We start from the raw sequence: 21,568 nt of genomic DNA, 5'->3' as shown, positions 1-21,568 counted from the left end.
TCTGTTTCCCCTTCACTCACATCTGCTTGTAGCTCTCGGAATAAAACATGTGCAGCCCTTGTTTCTCGGGCTAAGGCAGATTGATTCTGTGAGAGAAGTACAGCTAAGGATTATTTTATACGAGCTTTACACTATTTAATTAAATCGGGAAAGAAAAGAAAGAAAAAGGAAAATGAGCTGCTTATTTGCAATCACAAATGTGTCTGTTATGTTTATTCTATATAAATCATACAAATATACCTGTTATATAGTTAATAGTTTATGAATAACAAGGCAGTGTCTGGTCTTTTTAGGCCTCATTTCAGACCATCTACTGACATATATTGCACAGAAGCGGCTGGTTGTTTGCAAAAATCCACACAAGGTAACAATAGGGGTGAACTGACAGGTGAAAAAACAAGACTTTAAATTGGGCTCCATAGTTTCATTGTGTGTGAAACCGAAACACATTGTTGACTTAAGTCCTAAATATATGTATGCACTGAAAAACTGTCAAAAATAAATAAATAAATTACTGTAAAATAACGGTAAAAACATTCTCGTAAAAAAAAAAACTGTAATTTTCTATAATTAAAATACAGTTTGTAACTTAAATTTCGAGTTTAAACGTGTTTTAATTTGTCTTTCCTATTTTACCTCCTTCATGACATAACTGACAAATGTATCCAAGCACAGACTGAATACTCTCACGAGCAGTTTTGGTTTTAATACTTAAACAAATGTCGGCCCTTTTCAAAGGTTAGAGGTAGAGTCAGTAGCGATTCTAGAGTCTGTTGGGGCCCTTGGCAAAAATCAATTGGGGGGGGGGGGGCCCTCCAACCATCGTTCATCACCATTATGTCTGCAAGCCAACACTTAATTCATCTTCTTCTGTTTTTCTCGCGGCTAATTCCTCTTAATTTTTCTTTGTTGACTTTCATTGACAAACGTTGGTTTTCACATCAATAATACATGCAGCACTTAGCAGTCAACAAGAGTGAGTGCTGTCTAATGGGGTCCCCTAAGGGAGGCTTCCTACTGTCATTGCAAAATTTGCACATTTTGTGCCACTGCTTTGGTTTAAGTTTGTCAGCTCTCAGGGGCCCCCTACTGGATCTACTGTTGATAAGCAGCGTCTCGGGGGTAGAGTCAGTAGCATTGTTCGTTGCACTTTGTAAACACAACATTTAATTTGGGCCCCTCCCCCTAAGTTCATCGTCACCAGAAGCGCACACAAATTGAAGTGTTAGCATGTACTGTATGTATTCTGCTTGTACCGACACTGCAAGCGAGCTGAGAATTAGACTCGATCGTTGACTGTTTTGTTGATGTTTTTTGATACTCACTGATCCATTTTCTCATTTGCAAGATAAAAGATTCACCAATTCATTAAACTATTTCTCTTCTACACTTGGAATAACACGTTTTTCTATCATAGAACATGATCCATAATTTTTCTCATTCATTGAGTCTGCGTTAAGCTCACCTTATAACCTTCAACACATGCGTCTGTGGGTGATAGTCAACACAAGGTTCACCCTTGTTTTGGAAGGAGTTTTATCCACTTGGTGTTTCGCCTCACTATGATTACATTTCCGTTGAACGTCGGTATCTGCAATTTTCGGCCATTTGAATGGCATCCAATCGCTGAATTTGATCATCTCTCAAACCCAACTACGCACTTTCATTGGCTGTGGGACAAACACATCCACTCCCCGCACAGAAACCAGTCAACCAAAACATCAAAATAGAGTCAGAGGACTGGGTCTCTGTAGACACAGTCACCAACACACACGTATGGATGATGAGCTGGAGTCTTTTTTTATTTTTTAGGAAAAAATCCACTGACTCTATCTTTAACTACTTTTTCTTATTATTGTTTTCACATTGAAAAATGTCTGACTAGGACCCAAAAGATCATCTGATAATGTTACTTTGATAGCAAAGATTATCTAATAACCCGAATCACTTTTGTCCTTTTCTTCACATTTAAAACTCATTAGCGTTAAACGATACGCAGAGAGGATGTATTTATCTCCTTTAAAACAAAAGCCGCCCCACACATGCAAAGAGATAAACATTAAAGAAGATTACGAGACACTGCATCTCCCTCGTCTGCCATTTCGAAGATCTTTACGGTGGATGTAATAATGTGTGGGAGAGGTGAGACTCATTATTAGGCCCCTGGACTTTAAGCGCCCAGCTCAAGAAAAATATATTTCCCTGCCCTTGGGAAGGATGAAGGGAGACTGTGGACAGCGGCAAGTGGACTAAGAATAGAAAAGGGCATTATAATGTATGATGTGAATGCTCTGTATAAGGGAAGACATTCAATATTGTTACAAGAGGAGAGGCGGTGGGAGCGGGGGTTGGGGGGGTCTGCAGTTCTTCAGGTTCACTTTTTTTAATCAGTAGTCCTTGGTGGCATGTTTGTTTCTAAATGGTCAACTGGTACTGGTTTCTGAGGAGTCATTGAAGGCATGATGTACTTTCCTTGAATGCTACATTTCTGTCCTTCTACACTTAATCAATGGAAACTAAATTACTGCTACATATTTAAATTAGGCCCCACTCCAACAGATAATAATGTCTCATGTTGGTTCATCATCATTGGATAATAATAATTGACAACCTTAAGTGATAACTATGATGAAGAATAAGAGCTTCTGTGTCAATACTTCAATGCATTATTCTGATAACAATTCTTACACCTATCCTGTGAGAACTTTGCAGCTGGTTAGTGACATTAAAATTGATCCCTCTTTATGACCTACAAAAGCAATCAGTGAGAAAATGACCAAATGAATAATTTCTATATTTAGTTATTTTTAACGCCTTTAACCTTTACCTCATGATCAGTGTCAGACAAAAGGATTTCAGTCAGGAGAGACGAGTAAATGATTCAAAGATACATATTTATTTTTCATATGTAGTATTGTATGATTGTCAGAGAATGAACTAGTTGAAGAGAGACATTTTTAAAGGGGACATATTATGAAAAATCCACTTTTACAGTGTTTTTGAACATATATTTGTAACCTGAGTGTCTACTGACCCACAAAATGTGAAATGAACTCATCCAGTCTTTTGTTTGTGGTCTGCATAAGTCTTTCAACACTGAGAAAAATGCTCCGTTTCAAATGTGCTCTCCTTGTGATGTCACAGAGGGATTCTGTTGAAAAAAAATCCCCTCCCCTCCCCTGGTATCTCCACCCATGGACTCCACCCCCAGCCTAAAGGAAAACTTTTGCGCAGTTCAGCCGTTTTTATTCTCACTACGGAGGAGTGATGTCTAACAGGAAAACTCAGGCGGGGCTCATTGCATTTAAAGAGACACACACACCAAAACGGAGCGTTCTGAGAGAGCTGGTTTATACAGGGTCACAAACCTCCTCTGGTGCTTGATTCATGTTATAATTGGACCAAAGCACAGCACAGATGTTTCATTTAGAACACAGGGGACTGTTTGAAAATGTGGAAAAGGGGGATAATATGTCCTCCTGAAACAAGGCAGCAACAATATAGGCTAACGATGAAGAAATGGAGCTGGGCTATTGGATAGATGTGACCAGGTGATGATTAGGAAAAAAGTAGTGATCGTGCATGGAGAACACGGTATGAGAATAAATTGTAAAACAAGCGTGCAGAATATAGTCTTCCTGACCTAACATTCGCTAGAGCTACAGTACATATTCAACACAGAAAATGCCTTTGTTTATATTTGCTGCAAAAAGAAAGTGAAAATCCACAGTAGCTTTCACAGTAAGTGAAATTGTGGAAACAGGGATTTTACTTCTATTAGAGATCTTACACACTCCAACTCCTTTTAGAGAATCAGACAAGGTGGATAAAAGTTTGTATCATGAATAATTAAAAACAAAAACAGAATAATCGTAGAAACATTTTGTCTCGGAGGTTGTTAATGGCCTGCAGGGACTTTTTTCATGATTTTTCTAAAAGCATTAATGAACGCCTTTAAAATAGAGATAAGAAAAAATACAGACACCTTAAGTAGTCTGACCCTACAGCTACATCACCTCTCTCTCTCCGGGGGGTCAGAAGGCTGAGCACTCTCTCCCTCTCAAAGTGGGAGGAGCTTGTTGCACTGGGACGCCGCGCGCGCTGCAGCAGTCCCGTCACAGCCTCCAGTACACCTGTAGTGTCTCTCTGAGCAGCACGAGGCTGGGATTAAAACAACTCACAATCAGATCGATTAAATATGAACGCAGCTGCACGGAATCGCGGTGCAGGAGCGACATAGGTAAGGAAACGCTCCAGATGCTTAAAGATGATTTAAATTAAGGGACTTTTGATTTTTTTTTTTTGTGGGGGGGAAAGGTGATGCTGGATTAAAACAGCCTTTCCCCCCTCTCTTTGCGTGTGCGTAATTGACACTTTTAGGAGCAGACGCGTGGTGTTCAGGTGCGTCAATTCAAGAACAAAAGACAGAAACACTCACTTGGATTTGCAGCAAGAGTGGTTTTCACTCGCCTCAGTAAAATGTTAAAATCTTGCCATGTGATCAAGTATTTAGTGTTTTTTTTTTGTTCTTTATCTAAAAGGAACTTTCGAGTGATTTGATATATTTTTGGTACAAATTCGTGCAGAGAGAGAGAGAGCGCTCTTCCTGTGACTTAACCCGCTTTATGTTTTTTGCAGGACAAAGGCGTCTCACTCGAAATTACGATGCATCTCACAGCGGTCATCTTAATTGTGGTCGTGACAGGAATCGCAAAAGGTAATCTGAGATTATTATTTTTTTGTCTCCGTCCACAGAGTGAGTTAAACTGTCAGAGACACGAAAATAACATTTGCGTCAAGTTGTGAAAAAATAAAACTCTTCTCTTTCTCTTTGGACTGATTCCCTCTGCGTGTCACAGAAAGTGAAACGGATGAATATTTCATTGCTCTGAATGTTTGATGTGTTTTTTGGGGAGATTTCTGATGCAAACACGCTGCTCTCTCTCCCTCTCTCCCTCTCTCCCTCCCCCTCTCTCGCTCCCTTTCTGTCTGTCTCAAAAGGTTGGGATTGCAACGCAGGGTGCAACACAGAAAATGGGTTCTGTGAGAAGCCAGGGAAGTGCAGGTACTAAAAACGACCTCCATAGATTCCTCCTGTAGATCAAACCCTGTGGGGGCTTGCAACCCTTATTTCCATAAATCGCTTCTGCTGTAAATGCTTCTTCCTCAGAGGAATGTAATTGCAATTCAGCCAACTGGAGCCTTCTGTTGTGATTTGTTTGGCGTCCTTCACTTGTGTGAAGTCAACAGCCAAATCAGGGCTGTGTATGAACAGTGAAAAAAAGCATTGTTATTCTAACAGATAGCTCAAAAGCTTTGGGTTCTAAAGCATGCCCAGTGTGAAATGATTTGCCTGGCAGATGCTACAGTTTCTACTCCTGAGCCAGAATGACTGTATCCCATCACCAGTAACTTATTAAATCAAACAGGACTTTAACTGTGAAAGGAGAAGCATGCATTATGGGGACAAGACTAGGGCAGCTGGGCTCTGTAGGTGGTATATTAATAGTTCATGGCTGTCCCCCTTTTCTCGCCTCTTTTCAGGTGCAAACCGGGCTGGCAAGGAGAGAACTGTGACCGGTGCGTGCCCTTCCCCGGCTGCCTGCACGGGAAATGCGAGCGGGCATGGCAGTGCGCCTGCGAGGAGGGCTGGGTGGGCAGCCTGTGTGACCAAGGTGAGTCTCATTAAGCCTCCCCCCTAGACACCCGCCATCTCCATCCCCCCCAACCCCCGTCTGCATCCCTGCAGCAGAGGTTAGGCTGAGTCACGGAGCCTCAAAGACACACAGAATGAAAACGGTGTCTGAAGAATATATTTAAATGCATTAATAGAAAGATAAAGTTAGAGAAGAGAAACACAAATGTTAATAAATCATTATAATCTTTATGGATGTTTGCACTCATCCTTTGTAGCATCTTGCACCTTCCTGCAAAAATAACATAGCTCTTTTTCCACATACAATAAACATATTTGGTGCGTCTTTAACATTTTATTCTCTGTATGTGACTCGACAGCAGCAGCACTGTTTTACTTTGTCTCATATTCCTCAATGACCCTGTACACAAAATACAATCAAACAGAATCCTTGAATGTGTAGACCTACATAGCAACAATTCAGGATTCACCTTTTCTGGGGGAATAATGGGTCAAAGAGGGCAGCTGAAGCCTCAAAATAATTGCAGAAATTCTCAATCAAAACTGCGTTATTTTCTTCTATTCAGCAAGGCATATGAAAAAGTCATAAATCAGAAAATTGCTGCATAGTTGATGCAAAAAATGAATTTTTGAAGTCATCTAAAGGTCATATTTCCATTTCAAAGAGCCTTGTTTAAATTGAGCACTCTCATAATAATTTGTATAATATCTGCAATGCACATTATCGCATAAAATGTCTTTGCCGCCCCTCAAGCTAAAAACTCCAAATCCAGCGAGAAGACAGAAAGATATCTATTGGCTTCTGGCTCCTTATCAGTGCACACAGTTCATCTGTCATTCTGTTGGAGCATATGAGATCTGTTGGAACATGGCTGCTATTGTTCTCAGTTTCCTTCTAGGTGACAATAATAGAAACTGCAGAGTGTGAGTGATCGAAACACAGGGGAGGGGAAAAAAAACACACAAGCAGGGAGACAGAAAACCAGAGCACATAAAATGTTAAAAAAAAAACAAAAAAAACCAGCATTTTTTTTTTTTTTTAACAACAGATACTCGTCTGTGCTCATCCCAGCCGTGTGCTGGAAATGCCACCTGCATAGAGACGGGAGAGGGAGGATACCTGTGCATCTGTCCCCAGGGCTACACCGGAGAAAGCTGCCATCTAAAGAGAGGACTCTGCCACACTGACAGGTACCAACACCTTTAAATACAGTTTCTATTTTGAGCAAAGGAACACTCGAATGTTTAACAGCCTCGTCTGCTATTGTGTATTGTTAAGGAGCGATAATCAATGTGTTGGGTCAATATCTGTACAACCTCCCTCTGTACTGGCAGAGACAGCCGATCGAACACTCCCCACACTGTGACTGTGGTCGTCTGAATTTGTAGTGGGGGGTTAGCTTTTCGTTGAGGAAATATTGGATTATCTTCTTTTCTTACTGTACAAAATGCTGCCAGTTTATTTGTTGTGAATTGTAAGAGGAGAGAGAGCGTTTGCAAAATTGTAAGACGAGCAAAAAAAGAAAAAAGAAGCTTTGCTTTGATACAATCCCTCCACAAACAGCAGCCTGTTGAAATGAGGGAACTGGCAATTCTCCAATGTTGTGAAGGAAAACTTCACTCGAACGGAGTGAAAGCTCATTATTTCTCGTCTGAGTTTTCGATTAGGGCAAACTATTCGTGTGAAGCTGAATGACACAGCATACAAACGAATCACAATATCCTGCTATGGTGAAAAATGACATTTACAAACTTCACCAATAAGAAGGTAAATGTGGTGCGTATATTTTAATTATCGACTCTGCACCTTGTGCAATGACTCATTCAAATTAAAGACCATGTGAAATGCAGCATGTGGCATCATGTCAAGTGCAACAATTTAGAGTCGAATTTGTAACTTTCTGCATGTTTATAAAAAGCCTTTTCTTTTTATCAGTGCAAACATGAAAGCAGTGTGACTCTATGCTAAAAAGCAAAATCAAATTCTGCTCTCATGTCATGCATTAATTCCTCTCTGTAGGAAAAAAAGGGATTTCAGAGAAGGATTTCCCCAGCTTCCTCCTGCCATCAACAAACCAGCAGCTTTTACTGGGTTTGTTGTGTTTGTCCCTTGTTGACAAGCAGACACCTGTGTGCAGTAGCGAGCCGTGTGTACCTGTACAGCATCTTAAACTGGACCCGAATCCCCCTGAAGTCATCTTTCCAAGTTGAACACATCATTATCCTTCGACAAGGCTGTCACTTTTCATTTTGTGTGCTGTTTGTGACGGGAAGTCAGCCTACAATTGCCTGTATTTGGAGGACACACTGTATTGGAACTGGAAGTGTATTTATGTATCAGTACAGTACCCACAATCCACTGCACCCCAATCTAGAGCTTTCAATACACAGATAGTCTGTTATCCCCCATATCACAGGGAAATACCATTGACTTCAAGTGGAGATAAATGTGCCGAATATATCAGAGGAACTGAACAAATTACTGTAAGGAGGCGCTGCAGAAGAATCAAAGGATTAAAATAGTTATCACGTGTGAAATTCTAGTATTTCGCATTTTTAAATTAAAATTATTAGGCTTTTTTTTAAATTTCAGTCTTAAACTGAGAGTACTTTGCTTGCTGTTTGATTTTGACCATGCTTTTATTTTGAAATAAAGTTAGGACATTCTAATAGATCGAAGGCCACGAAATTAACTTAAACTACTGAAAGAGAAACTCGTTATGCATCAAAAACTAAATAAAAACAAAGGAACGGTTAAAAAGGTAAATGTTTGTCTTAGGGTAAATATTATTTTAGACTCGTCAGCCGAGCTGTCTTTGAGTTTTTTAAATTGAAATGAGACATTCAGAAATGCAGCAGTGTCCTTATTTTCAAACTGTGACTACAGGGAGACACTGAGGAGGCTATGGGACACAATAGCATGTGATTAACTGTGATAAAAAAAATGAATGTATTATTTTAAGACCTTAATTAGTCATGATTAACTAGTTAATGCTGACAGCCATATAAGATATAGATATCTACTACGTTATCCAATGAACTTTAAACATTGGGTGATAATTTCCTTATTTTGTGATAAATTGGGTTTTAATCGTGCCCATACTCCAGATTAACTGATGACATTTACAACGTTTTAAGCCATCAAAGGGTAAATGTCTGGAAACGTTTGACTTTACCGGTTGATGAGGAACACCTGAACGCCTCATTAGCTGGTTCATTGAGGCCTTCAGGTCCTCTAAAAAAAAAAAAAAAAACTTGAGATGAGTCATGTCCGTCAAAATATCTTGCTAGAATAGGTTTACAGATGAAGCACCGCTGGATACAGGAAGACACACCACTGCAATACTCATTGAAAACGAAAAAAAATTCTTGAGTTTTTTGCTTTAGGTACAATTCATGCTCGACTAAATGCCACAACTAAACAAACAGCAGATCATTCCCTCAGCCCCACGCTTTCCCCCAGCAGGATTACACACAGGGCTGATCTGTGGAGAAACCCTCATCCTGTCCATCAGACACGTATCAAAGAGTCTCTGGAGACGCAGCTTGCTGACACCACCCCCCCCCCCCCCCCCCCAGACTCTGAACCCCTCTGTGTTTGCTCTCTGTGCGGCTGTCTTGTTATTGACTTCTGGACACACCTAGAATGTAATAACCTCCAGCTCAAGGTCAGGGAATGGTGAAGCTACCCCTCCTCTTAAAGAAATCTTTAGAAGCTTGTAATCATTTTTAGAATAAGATGAGCGGAGCTTTTTCCTGCCTGCACAGGGAATTCATCTCTATTAAAAGTCCTGCATGAGGTTTCATTAATCAGCTCCTTTTATGAGACCGCCGAGATGTCTGAAAAGTGTGCCAGAGCCATTATTCTTTTGACTCCCACAGACAAATGTTCAGGAGTTCTGTAATTACACAAGATACTATTAGAGTTATTGATTGGTTAGTCCCGAGCTTTCATCGCTGCACCTTGTTTGTGCATCATGGCGGCATAGATCAGAAATTGCTGCAGATGTCGGAGCAGAAACATTAGTGCAAAGGGAAAAAGCTTCGACTTCTTTTATCTCTTGTTACTGTTAAAGATTTTTTACTCTGCACAAAATGAGCTGCATGCTGTTTCTCAGCAAAAAGGCTAAAATCGATGATACATAATTAATAACTTTCTTACTCAAGAGCTGAATCTATCAGTGGATTGATTGAGGAAGTTAATTAGCAACAGTCATTTATTTAATTGATTTAATTTGAGTCATTCTTGAAGCATGATTGCCCCAGTTTCTGAAGTTTCACTGAATTAGTTGTAAAGACTGCTTTCTTTGTGACGCAGAATCTGGATATTTCTGTTTTGTGCCTATGAAATACAAAAAAATAACTATTTTTTATGACCCCACGTTGTGCCTCAAAGGTAATTTTTTACATTTTGCAAACATTTAAACCGTTTTAACATAGGTGCTCCTGAAAATATCTAGATATTTCGGTTGACTGCTCCTGATATTTGTGCAGATAGTGAACCATACAAGACTGCAATCACCCTGCTGCCAAGAGCGCTTTAACCTTCTTTTCATTGGGGTCAATGCTGGAGATAGAATGAGATTGCAGGTATTCAAGTCTGCAAAAATGGTTTAAATCTGAGGTCGACCATTTAAAAACTCTTGCTGTAACCAGACTTTAAAGGTCACATATTATGCAAAATACACTTTGCCAAGTTTTTCAAACGCTACTCGAGAAAAGGGAGAAAAGTTCATCCTCTCCACTTTTCGGAAAATGTGTGCTCAAACAGGCTGTTTGGAGATTTTCCCTTTGTGACATCACAAAGGGCAGTAACCCCTATGTTCCCCCAGCTGGGTGATGCTCCCACAGCTAGGTGTTTGTTCTGCCCTCTGAATCTGCCCTGTTATTTCATTCAGCACGTGCATCTGAGATTAAGTACAACACAAGCAAGGATCTAGAAATTAGGAAACAAAATCAGTAGGTGCCGTCAAACAGCTTTAAGTCTGACCGGATATGGGTTCTGACAGGCAGCACAGAGGCAATGCACGTGGTGTGTAAAATGTTTTTCACTAATTAATCTAATTAAAGATAATATGGTCCCAGGACGATGCCCTGAGGGACTCCACAAATTAGGGACTTTGTAAACATATTATGGACACTTCATGAAAACTTCTTGTAAACCATGCTTTGTCACATTTGATGGCTGCTTCACCAATGATTGCTTCATGACCGCAGAATTGAACAGGCTGTTGTGAAGCTGTGTACCAGATAGCAAGCCTTTTTTCCTCCTGCTGTTTATTCACATTGTGTCCCTCTGTCCTTCAGCTCTCCTTGTCAGAATAGTGGCTCATGTACGGATGCTGATGGCTCAGCAGGTTACTCTTCCTGTTTATGTCCCCCTGGATTTTCCGGAGACTTCTGTCAGATCAGCGTTGACAGCTGCCAGCCTAACCCCTGCCTCAACGGGGGCAACTGTACAAACCACGGCCTGGCCTTCACATGCGTCTGTCCGCACGGCTTCACCGGCTTCACTTGTAATGACACCAGCAGCCTCTCGCCTTGCGCCGGCAGGCCCTGCGCCAACAGGGGCATGTGTGTTGGTCAACCAGATGGAACCTTCCGGTGCGTTTGCCAGAAATGGTTTACAGGTCCCACATGTTCCCTGCAGCACAGACCTAAGGCGAGGTCCAAGCCAGTCGGCTCAAGGCCTGTGGATCACAGAGTGTTTGCTCTGACTCCACAGCACTACTCCCTTCCTGCTCACACCTTCCACAAGCTCCTCAGACCGCCAGAGAGGGACCTGCTCAAGATCACCCTGAAGGAGACGGTGCACTCCCAGGGCTTCCTCGTCACCCACGGTCAGCTCATCTGCTTCGGAATGCTGGCCCTGCTCACCTGCCTGGTTATCTTGGGAACTACAGGTATTGTTTTTTTTGGCCGCTGTGAGACGTGGATGGCTAATGCCAAGTACAGCCAGCTTGTTCGGCAGCAAAGGGAACACCTTCTGAGAGAAGCGGGCACAGCGAGCCAGGAAGAGCCCGAGCACTCAGTAAACATCATCCTGCCAGAGAAGATTAGACTCACCAGCTTTGGGAGACACTACACCTCCATATGATGAAATGGTCTGGTTCTCTTCCCCTTTCACTCTACATGGAGTTTAACATGAATGTCTTATACCACCAAGGAAATACTATGGCTGTTGTACAGTTGTGTTAACATACAGGACTATAGTATACTAATGTACAGTCTACTGGACCGAGTGGACAACAGTGACGCTGGATTGTAAATTTACCGTACATCGTGCTGAGAAACTGCCCACAATGTACAAAATTCTAAAAGATGATTGTATAAAATTGCACCTTGATGGCTGGTAAAATGATGTCATTGTGTTGTATTTCTTATGGCCATGTTTGGAATCCCAGTGTCTTGTTTTTTTCATATCTTAGTTGTGCTATCATAAAAGTTTATGAAATTACATGTGATCACATGCAAAATACACTTCTTTTAGTATTTTCTTCAACTAGAGATGCACTGATTTTTTTAGTTCTGATCCGATTAACTAATAGTGTAATTTATTGTAGGTGGTATTATGTGTAAGGCTACACAATGCTGTTGTAAACCCAGCATTGCATTGAGCTGCCTTCACATACAAACAAGAAGCAGCAACAGCTGTCAGGTTTTCCAATTCAATCATTTAAACTGAAGTGTAAGAATTGTACTCTTTATCATATGGAAGGAGCTTCTCCATCTCGTCTGAACGTCGCCATGGAGACGATTTGTGGACACTTTTTACAGTTCAGTCTGACTGTCTTCAAAGTGAGAATGTTTAAAGTGCCCAACCATCTTTCTTGATCACTGACATGGATCGGCGGCGTCAATCCGATACGTAAATTATGTCAACATTGGACCTGATGCCGATATAAGATCGGATCTCTTGTTTTAATCTCACTAACCAGCTGCAAACTTCTCACAGTTTAGTTGTAAGAATTTTTATCAATATAATGCATTGGAGTATTAAAACAGAAGATACTGATTATAAGATTGTATCGGCCCCATCTCGATTTTGAACTAAGTTATCCTACCACTCTATTTATTCCAATGAAGAATGAACTTTATGAACATGATGAAAAGTTAAAGTAGAAGATTGTCTGCTTAGGATACAGCTCCAAATGTAAGAACCTATGCTTCTCTGTCTTCTGTGGAAGTATACAGGAGAGGATTAGGGCCATTGAAATAAAAAAGTTTTGGGTTCTGACTTCTTTATTTATTTTTTTATTCTGACTTTCATCTCAGAATTCTGACTTTTCTTCTCAGTTTTTTCCAGTGGCCATAATTCCAGTAGGAGAATCTAACTGTTTGGACTTTTGGCTGAATAACAAAACATTCAAAATTGTTAAATTCAGGCCTGAGGACAATTTTAATCATTTTAAGATTTCTGATAGATGAAACAACTATCGATTTCATAAGTAAAAGTAAAGTAAAAGCGATCCAGAAAGAAGATTTTTTTTTTGCTACAATCCTAATGACTGCCTGCACATTGTGAATTCAACCATTTTGTAATTAATGCAAAAACTCGAATTGTGAGTTTGTATATTACGGTATGTGCAGTAAAAATGTGCCAATAGTTATTGCAACATTCTGTCTCTACAGCTGTACGGGTTGCTGTTCTGCTGAACTTTATCCCATTTAAACATTATTACTGTACAGTTTGTACCTGGAGGTCATTTCATTTCCTAAATCCCATCCAGTTGTCTCCTTCTGCAGACATATATTCTAATGAAGTTGTTGTTTAAAGCTATAAATGTAATTTTTTTGTGGGTTGATTCTCAGTTCCTAAAGAAATGCCGCCTTCAGTTTCCATTATCAATCTATAAATATATTTCTATCTAAACATATGGATCAGTCCTTTTCTTCTTGACAGATTCTTTGAGATTATTCCATCATCTCGCCTCCGTCTGTCTCAGAATGTCAAAGGTCACACTCTGAACCATCAAAAAATCAATACTGTGACATCTGTTCAATGCTGTTGGTCCGTTTTATCATGCATGAGGAGGCCGCCCACCACTGACAGAAGGGGAGTGATTAGATACTTGACAAATGATACATGAATATTTAATGTCTAGAAAACAAGATAAATAAGTGAACAGGCAGGTTAGAGATAACAAGTAGAACATAAAGTTATATAATAAAATGATTTTAGGAGGGTGACTGTATTTAGAGCTGGAGATATTTCTCCATTTTAAACCGGGCGTCACCTTCAGCCTGTAAGGCGTCCTTGAATGAGATGGTAGAGTTCCTCACAGTTGATTGACGGGACTTTCTGGTTCTTATAATTTCAGATTTTGTTCGACTTTTTTGCAGAAATAACCTTTTTTTTTATTCCTTTCCACATGACATTTCTTCAGGAGGCAGTCAATGTGACCGTGCAGGACTGATCAGTATTTGTTCCAGTCTGGGATTATTTGTTGTTGTACTTTGGCCAGATAATATTTTATTGTCTGTTCATTTCTTGTAATAAATATTCAAAATCACCAACTTGTTGAATTTCCTGCCTATAAAACCTTAAATTCTAATTTAGAGCTGCCGCTGTCTTGATTCAACAGTCTCATTAAGAAGACATCAGATTGCCTAGCAGGGCTGAAACATCAGATGCCTGGCAGGATTGATACATCAGGTGTTGCACAGTGTGATATCCAACACATCCACATGCTGTTTGCACCGTTACCACCTCCCTGATCTCAGATCAGTGAAACATCTGCTCTCCTGATTTGTGATGCCTGATACATTTTCTCTCAAGGGCCATGTCACTGATTATCACCTGCACGATAACAACAGCTCTGATAACACACCATTACGGCGCCGTAGTTTCAGAGAGCAGTCTCTGTCTCCACCCTGTGGCTCAACATCAACACTGCTCTCCAAAAAGCAAAATCTCAATGCAGGAAACGAGCTGTGAAGGTAAAGTCAGGCAGCTCTGTCCTCTTACAGAGAGCTGTGGTATTTCATCGTTTCTGCACTTTGGATGTTAATCTGTAATATGAGTGTGTGGTTTGTTTTTTGTGCTGTCATTCATGTGAGCAGTGTGTGTGCGCACTGTTTTTTTTAACACAACTGAAGTTTCTAACAGAGAAATAAAGATGGTTTGAACTGAATTGAACTTTACTGTATATGGCGTCATATTGAAGAGACAGAAACACAAATGAACACTTGAATTTCTCCTCTGGGGATCAATAAAGGATTATCCTATCTTATAAGATCTGAGAAAAATAATTTTGGCCAGGATAATCATGAGATGGAATCTGCATATTGTCCATTACTGACAGTACACATTTTCATGATTCCTTCATCTTGGTAATTTTCTAAATGTATCATTTAAATCTGTCTACTATCTTTGGGTCATTCGTCTTGTAGGTCTGTGTAGCTGTACTCCATACAGTATGTGTTCAACTCGCATAGCAGCAGATCTTTATATTTGGCGAGGAGCCGAGTGTATGTTGTGAGCGGAAAAGGAAATATGATTAGCTGAGGCTGAAGACTATTAAGATGACAAAAACCAGACAGAAACGAGCAGGAACTAATGACATATTGTAACTCTGCAAGTGTGTGTGTGTGTGTGTGTGTGTGTGTGTTTAGAGGGCGTCTATGTGTTGAGGCAGTAAAAACAGGAATGGTTTGAAGACAACTGGTAGGAGAAAGTGAGAAGTAGAATTAAAGAGGAGCTTGATAAATAAAAAAATAGAGAGACAAAATGAATAATCAGATAAAATAAATTAATTAATAAAATCTTCCTTCCACCCTCCCCCTCCCCCTCCTCTCCTTTTAAGCCCAACGCATCTTTTGTAAGAGGTTTTGCAATTCTTGTATTTCTTTTTATTCTTGTGTAATGCATGACTCCAGGTCTGACTTATAGACAGGTTTCTTGTATACAAACAGTACTGGGTGCGCGCGCAGCCAGGGGGCAAAAGGACCCTTCGTTAGCCATGATAAGTCAAATGATATCAATGTAGGTTGACGGGACTTTAGTGTGGACGGATAAAATATAAGGTGACACTGCCAAACTAGAACAGCTCGAATAAAAGGGTATAGTTTACATTCAGTGATCAGCAGTTTAAAAAGAAACATTCATCAAGTGTTTTCAGACGTCATGCAGTGTCACAGTGTGGCCACAAGGTGTCATCCATCTAAAAGGAGACGCATGAAGACGGGCTATGTTTAGTATTTAGGAGCCTGAAGTGTTGCTTTTAACTGAACTGAATTCAGTTTGTTTAAAGGATCAGTAAGATTAAGAATGAAGCCAATACTAACCAACCATCGGGATTGTCCTATTGAGTGTCTCTACCAAGGAACATTTTCATCAAAATCATTAAAATACAACAAAAACAAAACAAGATATAATGTATTGAAAAGGGGATATACAGTAAATCATTGCAGCATACTTTACATTCTACTCCTTCTCTTGAGTAACATTATTTCAGGTGTGAAGGACGGCTGCAGTCTGGCTCATATTATTTCACTTCACTACTTTGATGACATCCATCCCTGTGTGTTTTTTCACCCGTCTATATCCAACCATTTCTCACTGCAGTCTGAACTTTTATTAGAAAACTGTCTCGGAGCTCCCTGCTGTGTCACTGCCTGTCCCTGACCTACAAAGAAATCCGCTCTCTGACACTTCACTACAGCTGAGTATCCGCCTGCAGTTATCCAAGTTAAAGAAGTTCAAATGCTAAACTGAATGTTAATCAGCAGGGAGCGCGTATGGATTACAATCTTTTCTTAACACTGCATCTTGGCACTGATCGTCTCTTAGCGCGGCTAATTCAGTCAATGTTGTAACCGGGGCTCCAATTAAGCTCCTGAATAAACGTTCTCACATAACAACACTTTACAGTGGAGGCTCTGGAGTGTATTTATAACAAGTGTAAAGCAGACTGATTACATTGGAAACACTTGAGGTTATAACTGGAACTTTGCTGTGTGTTTGCAGCGAGGCGCAGGCTTGTGACTCCGGTGGGGGACCGAGGGGCCCCTCACCTTCAAAGCTGACCAGGGATGCAAAATAAAAGGAAGAAAAGTAAAGCTTCCTCCGACACATCGATCAAAAACGGGAGAGCAAAAGTTAACCTCCCCCCCACGCCAGACTGAGACCCTTAACCCTTTGTTCCCGTCTGCCTCACTCTGACAGACGAGGCTCAGCATCCGTGGAAAATCAGACGTGGAAAGAATCCAAATCTAAAGAGTTTCAGTATTCGTTTTCTTTAGTGGGTCGGACTTCACGTTATAATTCTTTGAGACAGGCAGGTACCCCTGTGTCAGCTGTCGGCTCCAGATACACACTGCAGGTCTGTGTGTGAAATGTGTTCCAGATGAGGAGTAACGTGAGGTGAACCTCCTGCAGGCGGACCACGCAGCACATTTTCTAAACGCACTGGACTTCTCCTGTTCTCGGTAACTGGGGGGGGGGGGGGCTACAAACATCTGTGGCTTGTGACCTGTTTAAATAAAGTTTGGTCTGCACTGCATGCTGCAGACCCAAAACCTATAATCACATCAACTAAGGAGAGTTTTTTTGGGGGGGTTTACATTTCTTGCAATAAGAGGCCAGACTTGATCTGTTCATCAAGAGTTACAAACCAAAGCATCATTTCTGCTTTCATGCACTGTAACATGCAGAGTTTCAACTTGTATATTTATATATATTGTATATTTATTTGTATATTTATCTTGGGGGCGGCAGTAGCTCAGTCTGTGGGGACTTGAATTGGGAACCGGAGGGTTGCCGGTTCAAGTCCCGGTGCGGACCAAGCATGGAAGTTGGTCTGGTAGCTGGAGAGGTGCCAGATCACCTCCTGAGCACTGCCGAGGTGCCCTTGAGCAAGGCACCAAACCCCCCCTCCCCACCACCAGCTCAAGAGTGCCCGCTCTGGGCCGCTCCGTCACTCTGACATCTCTCCATTAGTGCATGTCCATAGGATCCTGTTTGTGTGCATGTGTGTATATACTTCAGCCTATGTGTGTGTTGCATGACTACAGAGTGTAAAAACTTAAATTTCGATCAATAAAGTAAATCTTCTTATCTAGAACAATATTATAACAGAAATGGTTAGACGGAAGGGGGTGTCTTCAAAATCGCTGTCTGTGCTTCACCATGACACAAACAAGTCCAATATCAAGACGTCCACATTTATGCAAAGTTGGGAATCTGTGTTTTTGAGACGCTTGAACCAGGACATATTTGATGATTTGGCTCAAAAATAGCCTTTTCTTAGTTTTTAAGTATTTAGTTTGTCTTTCCTCTAGATCTTTTTTCCTGTGATGCCTTCAGGGGTCTCAGCCTTCGTCAGCGCACAGACACTGGAAATATCTGCATCTGCAAACGAAAGCATCAATGAAGCTGCTGGTCGTGTTCTTCTATGACAAAGATGCAGAAGCTGCAGCTTTATTTGAGCTCATTTTGTCCCAACAGGCTTTCTCCAAAGGTATGGACATAATCACTGACCAATGAGGAGAGAACGCATGCATTGGCTGCAGAAGCTGAGATATCCAACAAGTGATGTCCAGGGACTGAAAGGACACGATCCATTTCTTTCTGCCACATCTAAGCTCTAGAAACAACAACAGCAGAGATCTTGCCCCCTCCCCCCCGACCTGTAACAAAAGGCTTTCTGTTATTTCTGTCACCTGTCATTTCAACCCACCACTTCTAAAACGTTTCCCCTGTCATTTACGAGAACCACAGAGGAAACAATTTCCTGGGTCTTTTAACAACAATGGGCACCCTTGAGTTGTCACTTCACTTCACTTTGTAAACCTTGTTGTGTTGCTTCTGATTTATGTCCCATGTTTTCCTGGAGGAAACAGCTTGATAGTTGCAGGTTGACGATGAATAATGTGGCTGTTGGAAGTTGGGGGAAAAGGGGGAGCCGCCGAATCATCTGCCAGAGCTGTTGCTCCACAAATAGGCTGTGTCAGCGTTATTATCTGGTTTTCCTGAGTCATCTGTGACTGAGGCAGAGAACCTCCTGCTGAGTCTGTGCAGCGTCGAGACTCAGATCTGAAGCCTCTGATGGGATTGTCTCGCAGTTTTAGACGCTGTGCGAGACAAAAGTGGAGTTTAAAGAAGGTAACACTTATTCATGAGGTGATTTTGCATGTTTTTATGCTGATAGGAGCGTTACATCCCTTTAGAGAGTTTCGAGATATTTCAGTATCAGAGTGTTATCCATGGGGAATTCCTTCTCGCCTTCACTCCTAACGCCGTGTCTCTGCTCGGGGATCGGTGTGCTAAGCCCTGAAAACATTTGTGTTTAGACCCTTATAGGTGGATATATCACTCAGCATAATAGGATCAGGCGTGATTATCCTCATTTAATTGTGAGAGGTCAAAGGCTTAGGAAGGGGCTGCGGAGGATAAAGCACGCCTTTCTTTCCCTCTGCAGTGTTAACCAAAGACCTCAAATCATTATCTGTGCAGTTTGAAAAGGTGCCTGAGAGCTAATTAGACACACACATTCCATTCACAAAGATGTGTCTGCAGGACAACTTTTGAGGAGAGAAAGAAAGGAGCAATTCAGTGTGGGAAAATGACTTCCCATTTAGAGGGGAGGGAATTTGAGGGGTTTGAAATTTTTAAAAAAAAAGCTTTGCATGTAAAATGCGTCACTTTGAAGATTGTTGTTGCATCTGCATTTTCAAATAATAAAATCTGCACTATTTATTGCAATCATTTCCGTTTTGATTACTTTTTTTGTTTGGCGATTTTTGGGAGACCTCAAACTTTTTTTTTTTCTGCTTCTCAAAACTAATTAAGGCTCCACAAAGTCACGCATCCATGAGAGGCCTGTCGTGCAGCGAAATTCTCCATTCATCCTTTTAACTTCTTCCCAGAAAAATGTCGGTAAAATTGCTGCACAGCTCGCTGTTATTGCAACGAATAAAAAAGAAGAAACACACAACCCCCACCTTGCATGCAAAAACCAATCATGCAAAACCCACACAGTATTTAGTTAGAAATAAATCAGCCTGCGATGAAGGAGTATAGATCAAAGTCTTTTATTGTATGAAAAATATATCCATAAAACGGAACATTAGGCTATTTACAAAAAAACCCATTATGCGCCTGTGCAGGGCGGAGATCTGCGCAGCTTCACCGTGTCCCCCCAGTATAAAAAAAACATCAGTGTCGGTTCTGTGGATTGAGCCCGTTTAAAAACCGAACTTCACATTAATACCGACGAGCAACAGTGATGCGCACATCTCTCCGTCCTGGCTGATTCTCTTGAGGCGCTTCATCATGAGGAGAAGACATAAAAACAAAAAAACTTTTGACGCACAAAATACTTTTGTTCACAGGAAAACATGGTCCGTACAAACTAGCCTCTGTGGATGGATCCTAACAGGATGATTTATGATGATCCAAAAATGACAGGAAGGAGTCTAACATACAGACAAATAAAAAATAAATACAGTTAATCATTATAGACTATCTAAAATGGGTTTAATACTGAAAAATCTGCAGCATTTGTTTTCATCATAGCAGCTCTAAAAGGGTAGAATAAATCTACACACTAATAACTTCATTGTTAGGTTGTTCCGTTCTTTCTCTGTATTGATCCAGCCAGTCTCTGAGCTCTGTGATCCGGTACCCCTCAGGTCCTCTGCCCCCCTGGTACACAATCTTCCCCTCCTGCAGGATATAAAGTCTGTCGAAATAAGCACCGTACGCGGCGTTGGAGGAGTTTTCCATGCTGTCCACCACCAGCCGGCAGCCGGGCACCTCCAGGTGCATCAGCTGCGCAGCGTGCAGCCGGTCCTCCAGACACCGGTGTTTGGGGATCTGATAGGGCGCGTCCGTGCTCATCCAGCCGTCGGAGGGGTGCGCCTCCTCGATGTACACCACCACAGAGTCCGCGATGTCCGCGTTCTGCTGCACGACTCCCTGGAAAGCCTTGAGCCGCGCCATGAACGGCGGTCAGGTGCAGCTGCCAAAGTTGAGGATGAGCGGTCTCTTGTCCTCTGCGTAATCGAGGATGCGGCTGCGCTTCTGATCCTCCAGCTGGACAACTTCAGTGTTGGGCGCACCGTGTCCGAGATGCGCAGCCTTCAGGAAGTCCAGCTTGTGCCCGTGCCACACCGCCTTGAGGGACTCCATGCTGAAGAGACGATTGGAGTCCGATATGCAGAGAGGGGGGTCGATGGCATCGCCCTCCTGCTCCTTCATCCTGAAGAAAACCCGCTTCCTTATGCATAGAAAGTCCAGCAGCCAGAACATGACAGCTGCCATCAGAAACCGGGGCAGCACGACCAGACACACTATTGCATTCTTAATGGCTTTAATGGTATTCATGATCACCTGGAGTGACAACCTGAGTGGTCTCTGCTCGGTGCCACAGTCTTGTGGGTTGAAGTTGGGTTACTTGCAACTTCCCCTCTTTTTATAGCACCGGCAGATTTGAATGAATCACACCCCGCCTCCAAACTGGGGCCGAGGCCTCACATGGTGGGGATTACCTTCTGTCAACTCCACTGCTTTGAGTTACAGCCAAAAGCCAAGGGTGCAGGACAGGGTGCGGAGCAGAGGCGCGTTATTTGGAGACGTAGCCTTGCCCTATCAGACTCGTTGAAATTGCCAAAAAGTTCTTGCATATAGTTCCAAATTTGGGGTCAGCTGCTTTTTCTTTTGCAGCTGCTTTTTTTTTTTTTTTTGCGGAACACGTTTCAGCAGATCCTAATTACCTTCACCCCACTTACGGGACTCTGCTCTGCTCCCAAACTGTCCTCAGCTGATCTCTCCAACACATGTGAACACTGGACAGTCTGTCCTTGTGCAATGTCACAGCAGTTGTCAGCTCACGTGAGAGCAGCTAAGGTGACACTCCTGCAACAATAAATTGCATTTGGCATATCTGAAATAAAATTGAGGAATCTAAT

The 21,568-nt window shown here is 41.6% G+C and overlaps 2 protein-coding genes across 3 annotated transcripts; one reads left to right on the top strand and one right to left on the bottom strand.

Moving 5' to 3' along the window:
• Positions 1-4,096: 4,096 nt before the first annotated feature.
• LOC109990562 (protein delta homolog 1) lies at positions 4,097-14,169 on the top strand. Of its 2 annotated transcripts, none has more exons than XM_020642726.3 (6): positions 4,097-4,240; positions 4,639-4,717; positions 5,002-5,065; positions 5,545-5,675; positions 6,706-6,847; positions 10,964-14,169. In XM_020642726.3, the coding sequence occupies exons 2-6, from the start codon at positions 4,666-4,668 to the stop codon at positions 11,751-11,753; spliced, it is 1,179 nt and encodes a 392-aa protein (XP_020498382.2). In that variant the 5' UTR covers positions 4,097-4,240; positions 4,639-4,665; the 3' UTR covers positions 11,754-14,169. The 2 variants fall into 2 exon arrangements, with proteins under 2 accessions (XP_020498382.2, XP_029134938.2); XM_029279105.2 differs by lacking the exon at positions 4,097-4,240 and adding an exon at positions 4,266-4,401.
• Positions 14,170-19,674: 5,505 nt separating this feature from the next.
• Positions 19,675-21,066, bottom strand: dio3a (iodothyronine deiodinase 3a). Its single transcript, XM_020642720.3, has one exon. The coding sequence runs from the start codon at positions 20,982-20,984 to the stop codon at positions 20,199-20,201; it is 786 nt and encodes a 261-aa protein (XP_020498376.1). The 5' UTR covers positions 20,985-21,066; the 3' UTR covers positions 19,675-20,198.
• Positions 21,067-21,568: the final 502 nt, after the last annotated feature.

This window comes from Labrus bergylta, chromosome 18 (assembly GCF_963930695.1).
Source record: "Labrus bergylta chromosome 18, fLabBer1.1, whole genome shotgun sequence".
In the NCBI taxonomy this organism is placed as follows: Eukaryota; Metazoa; Chordata; class Actinopteri; order Labriformes; family Labridae; genus Labrus; species Labrus bergylta.
The sequence above is the reverse complement of the archived record's forward strand: the minus strand, read 5'-3'. Positions and strand labels throughout refer to the sequence as shown.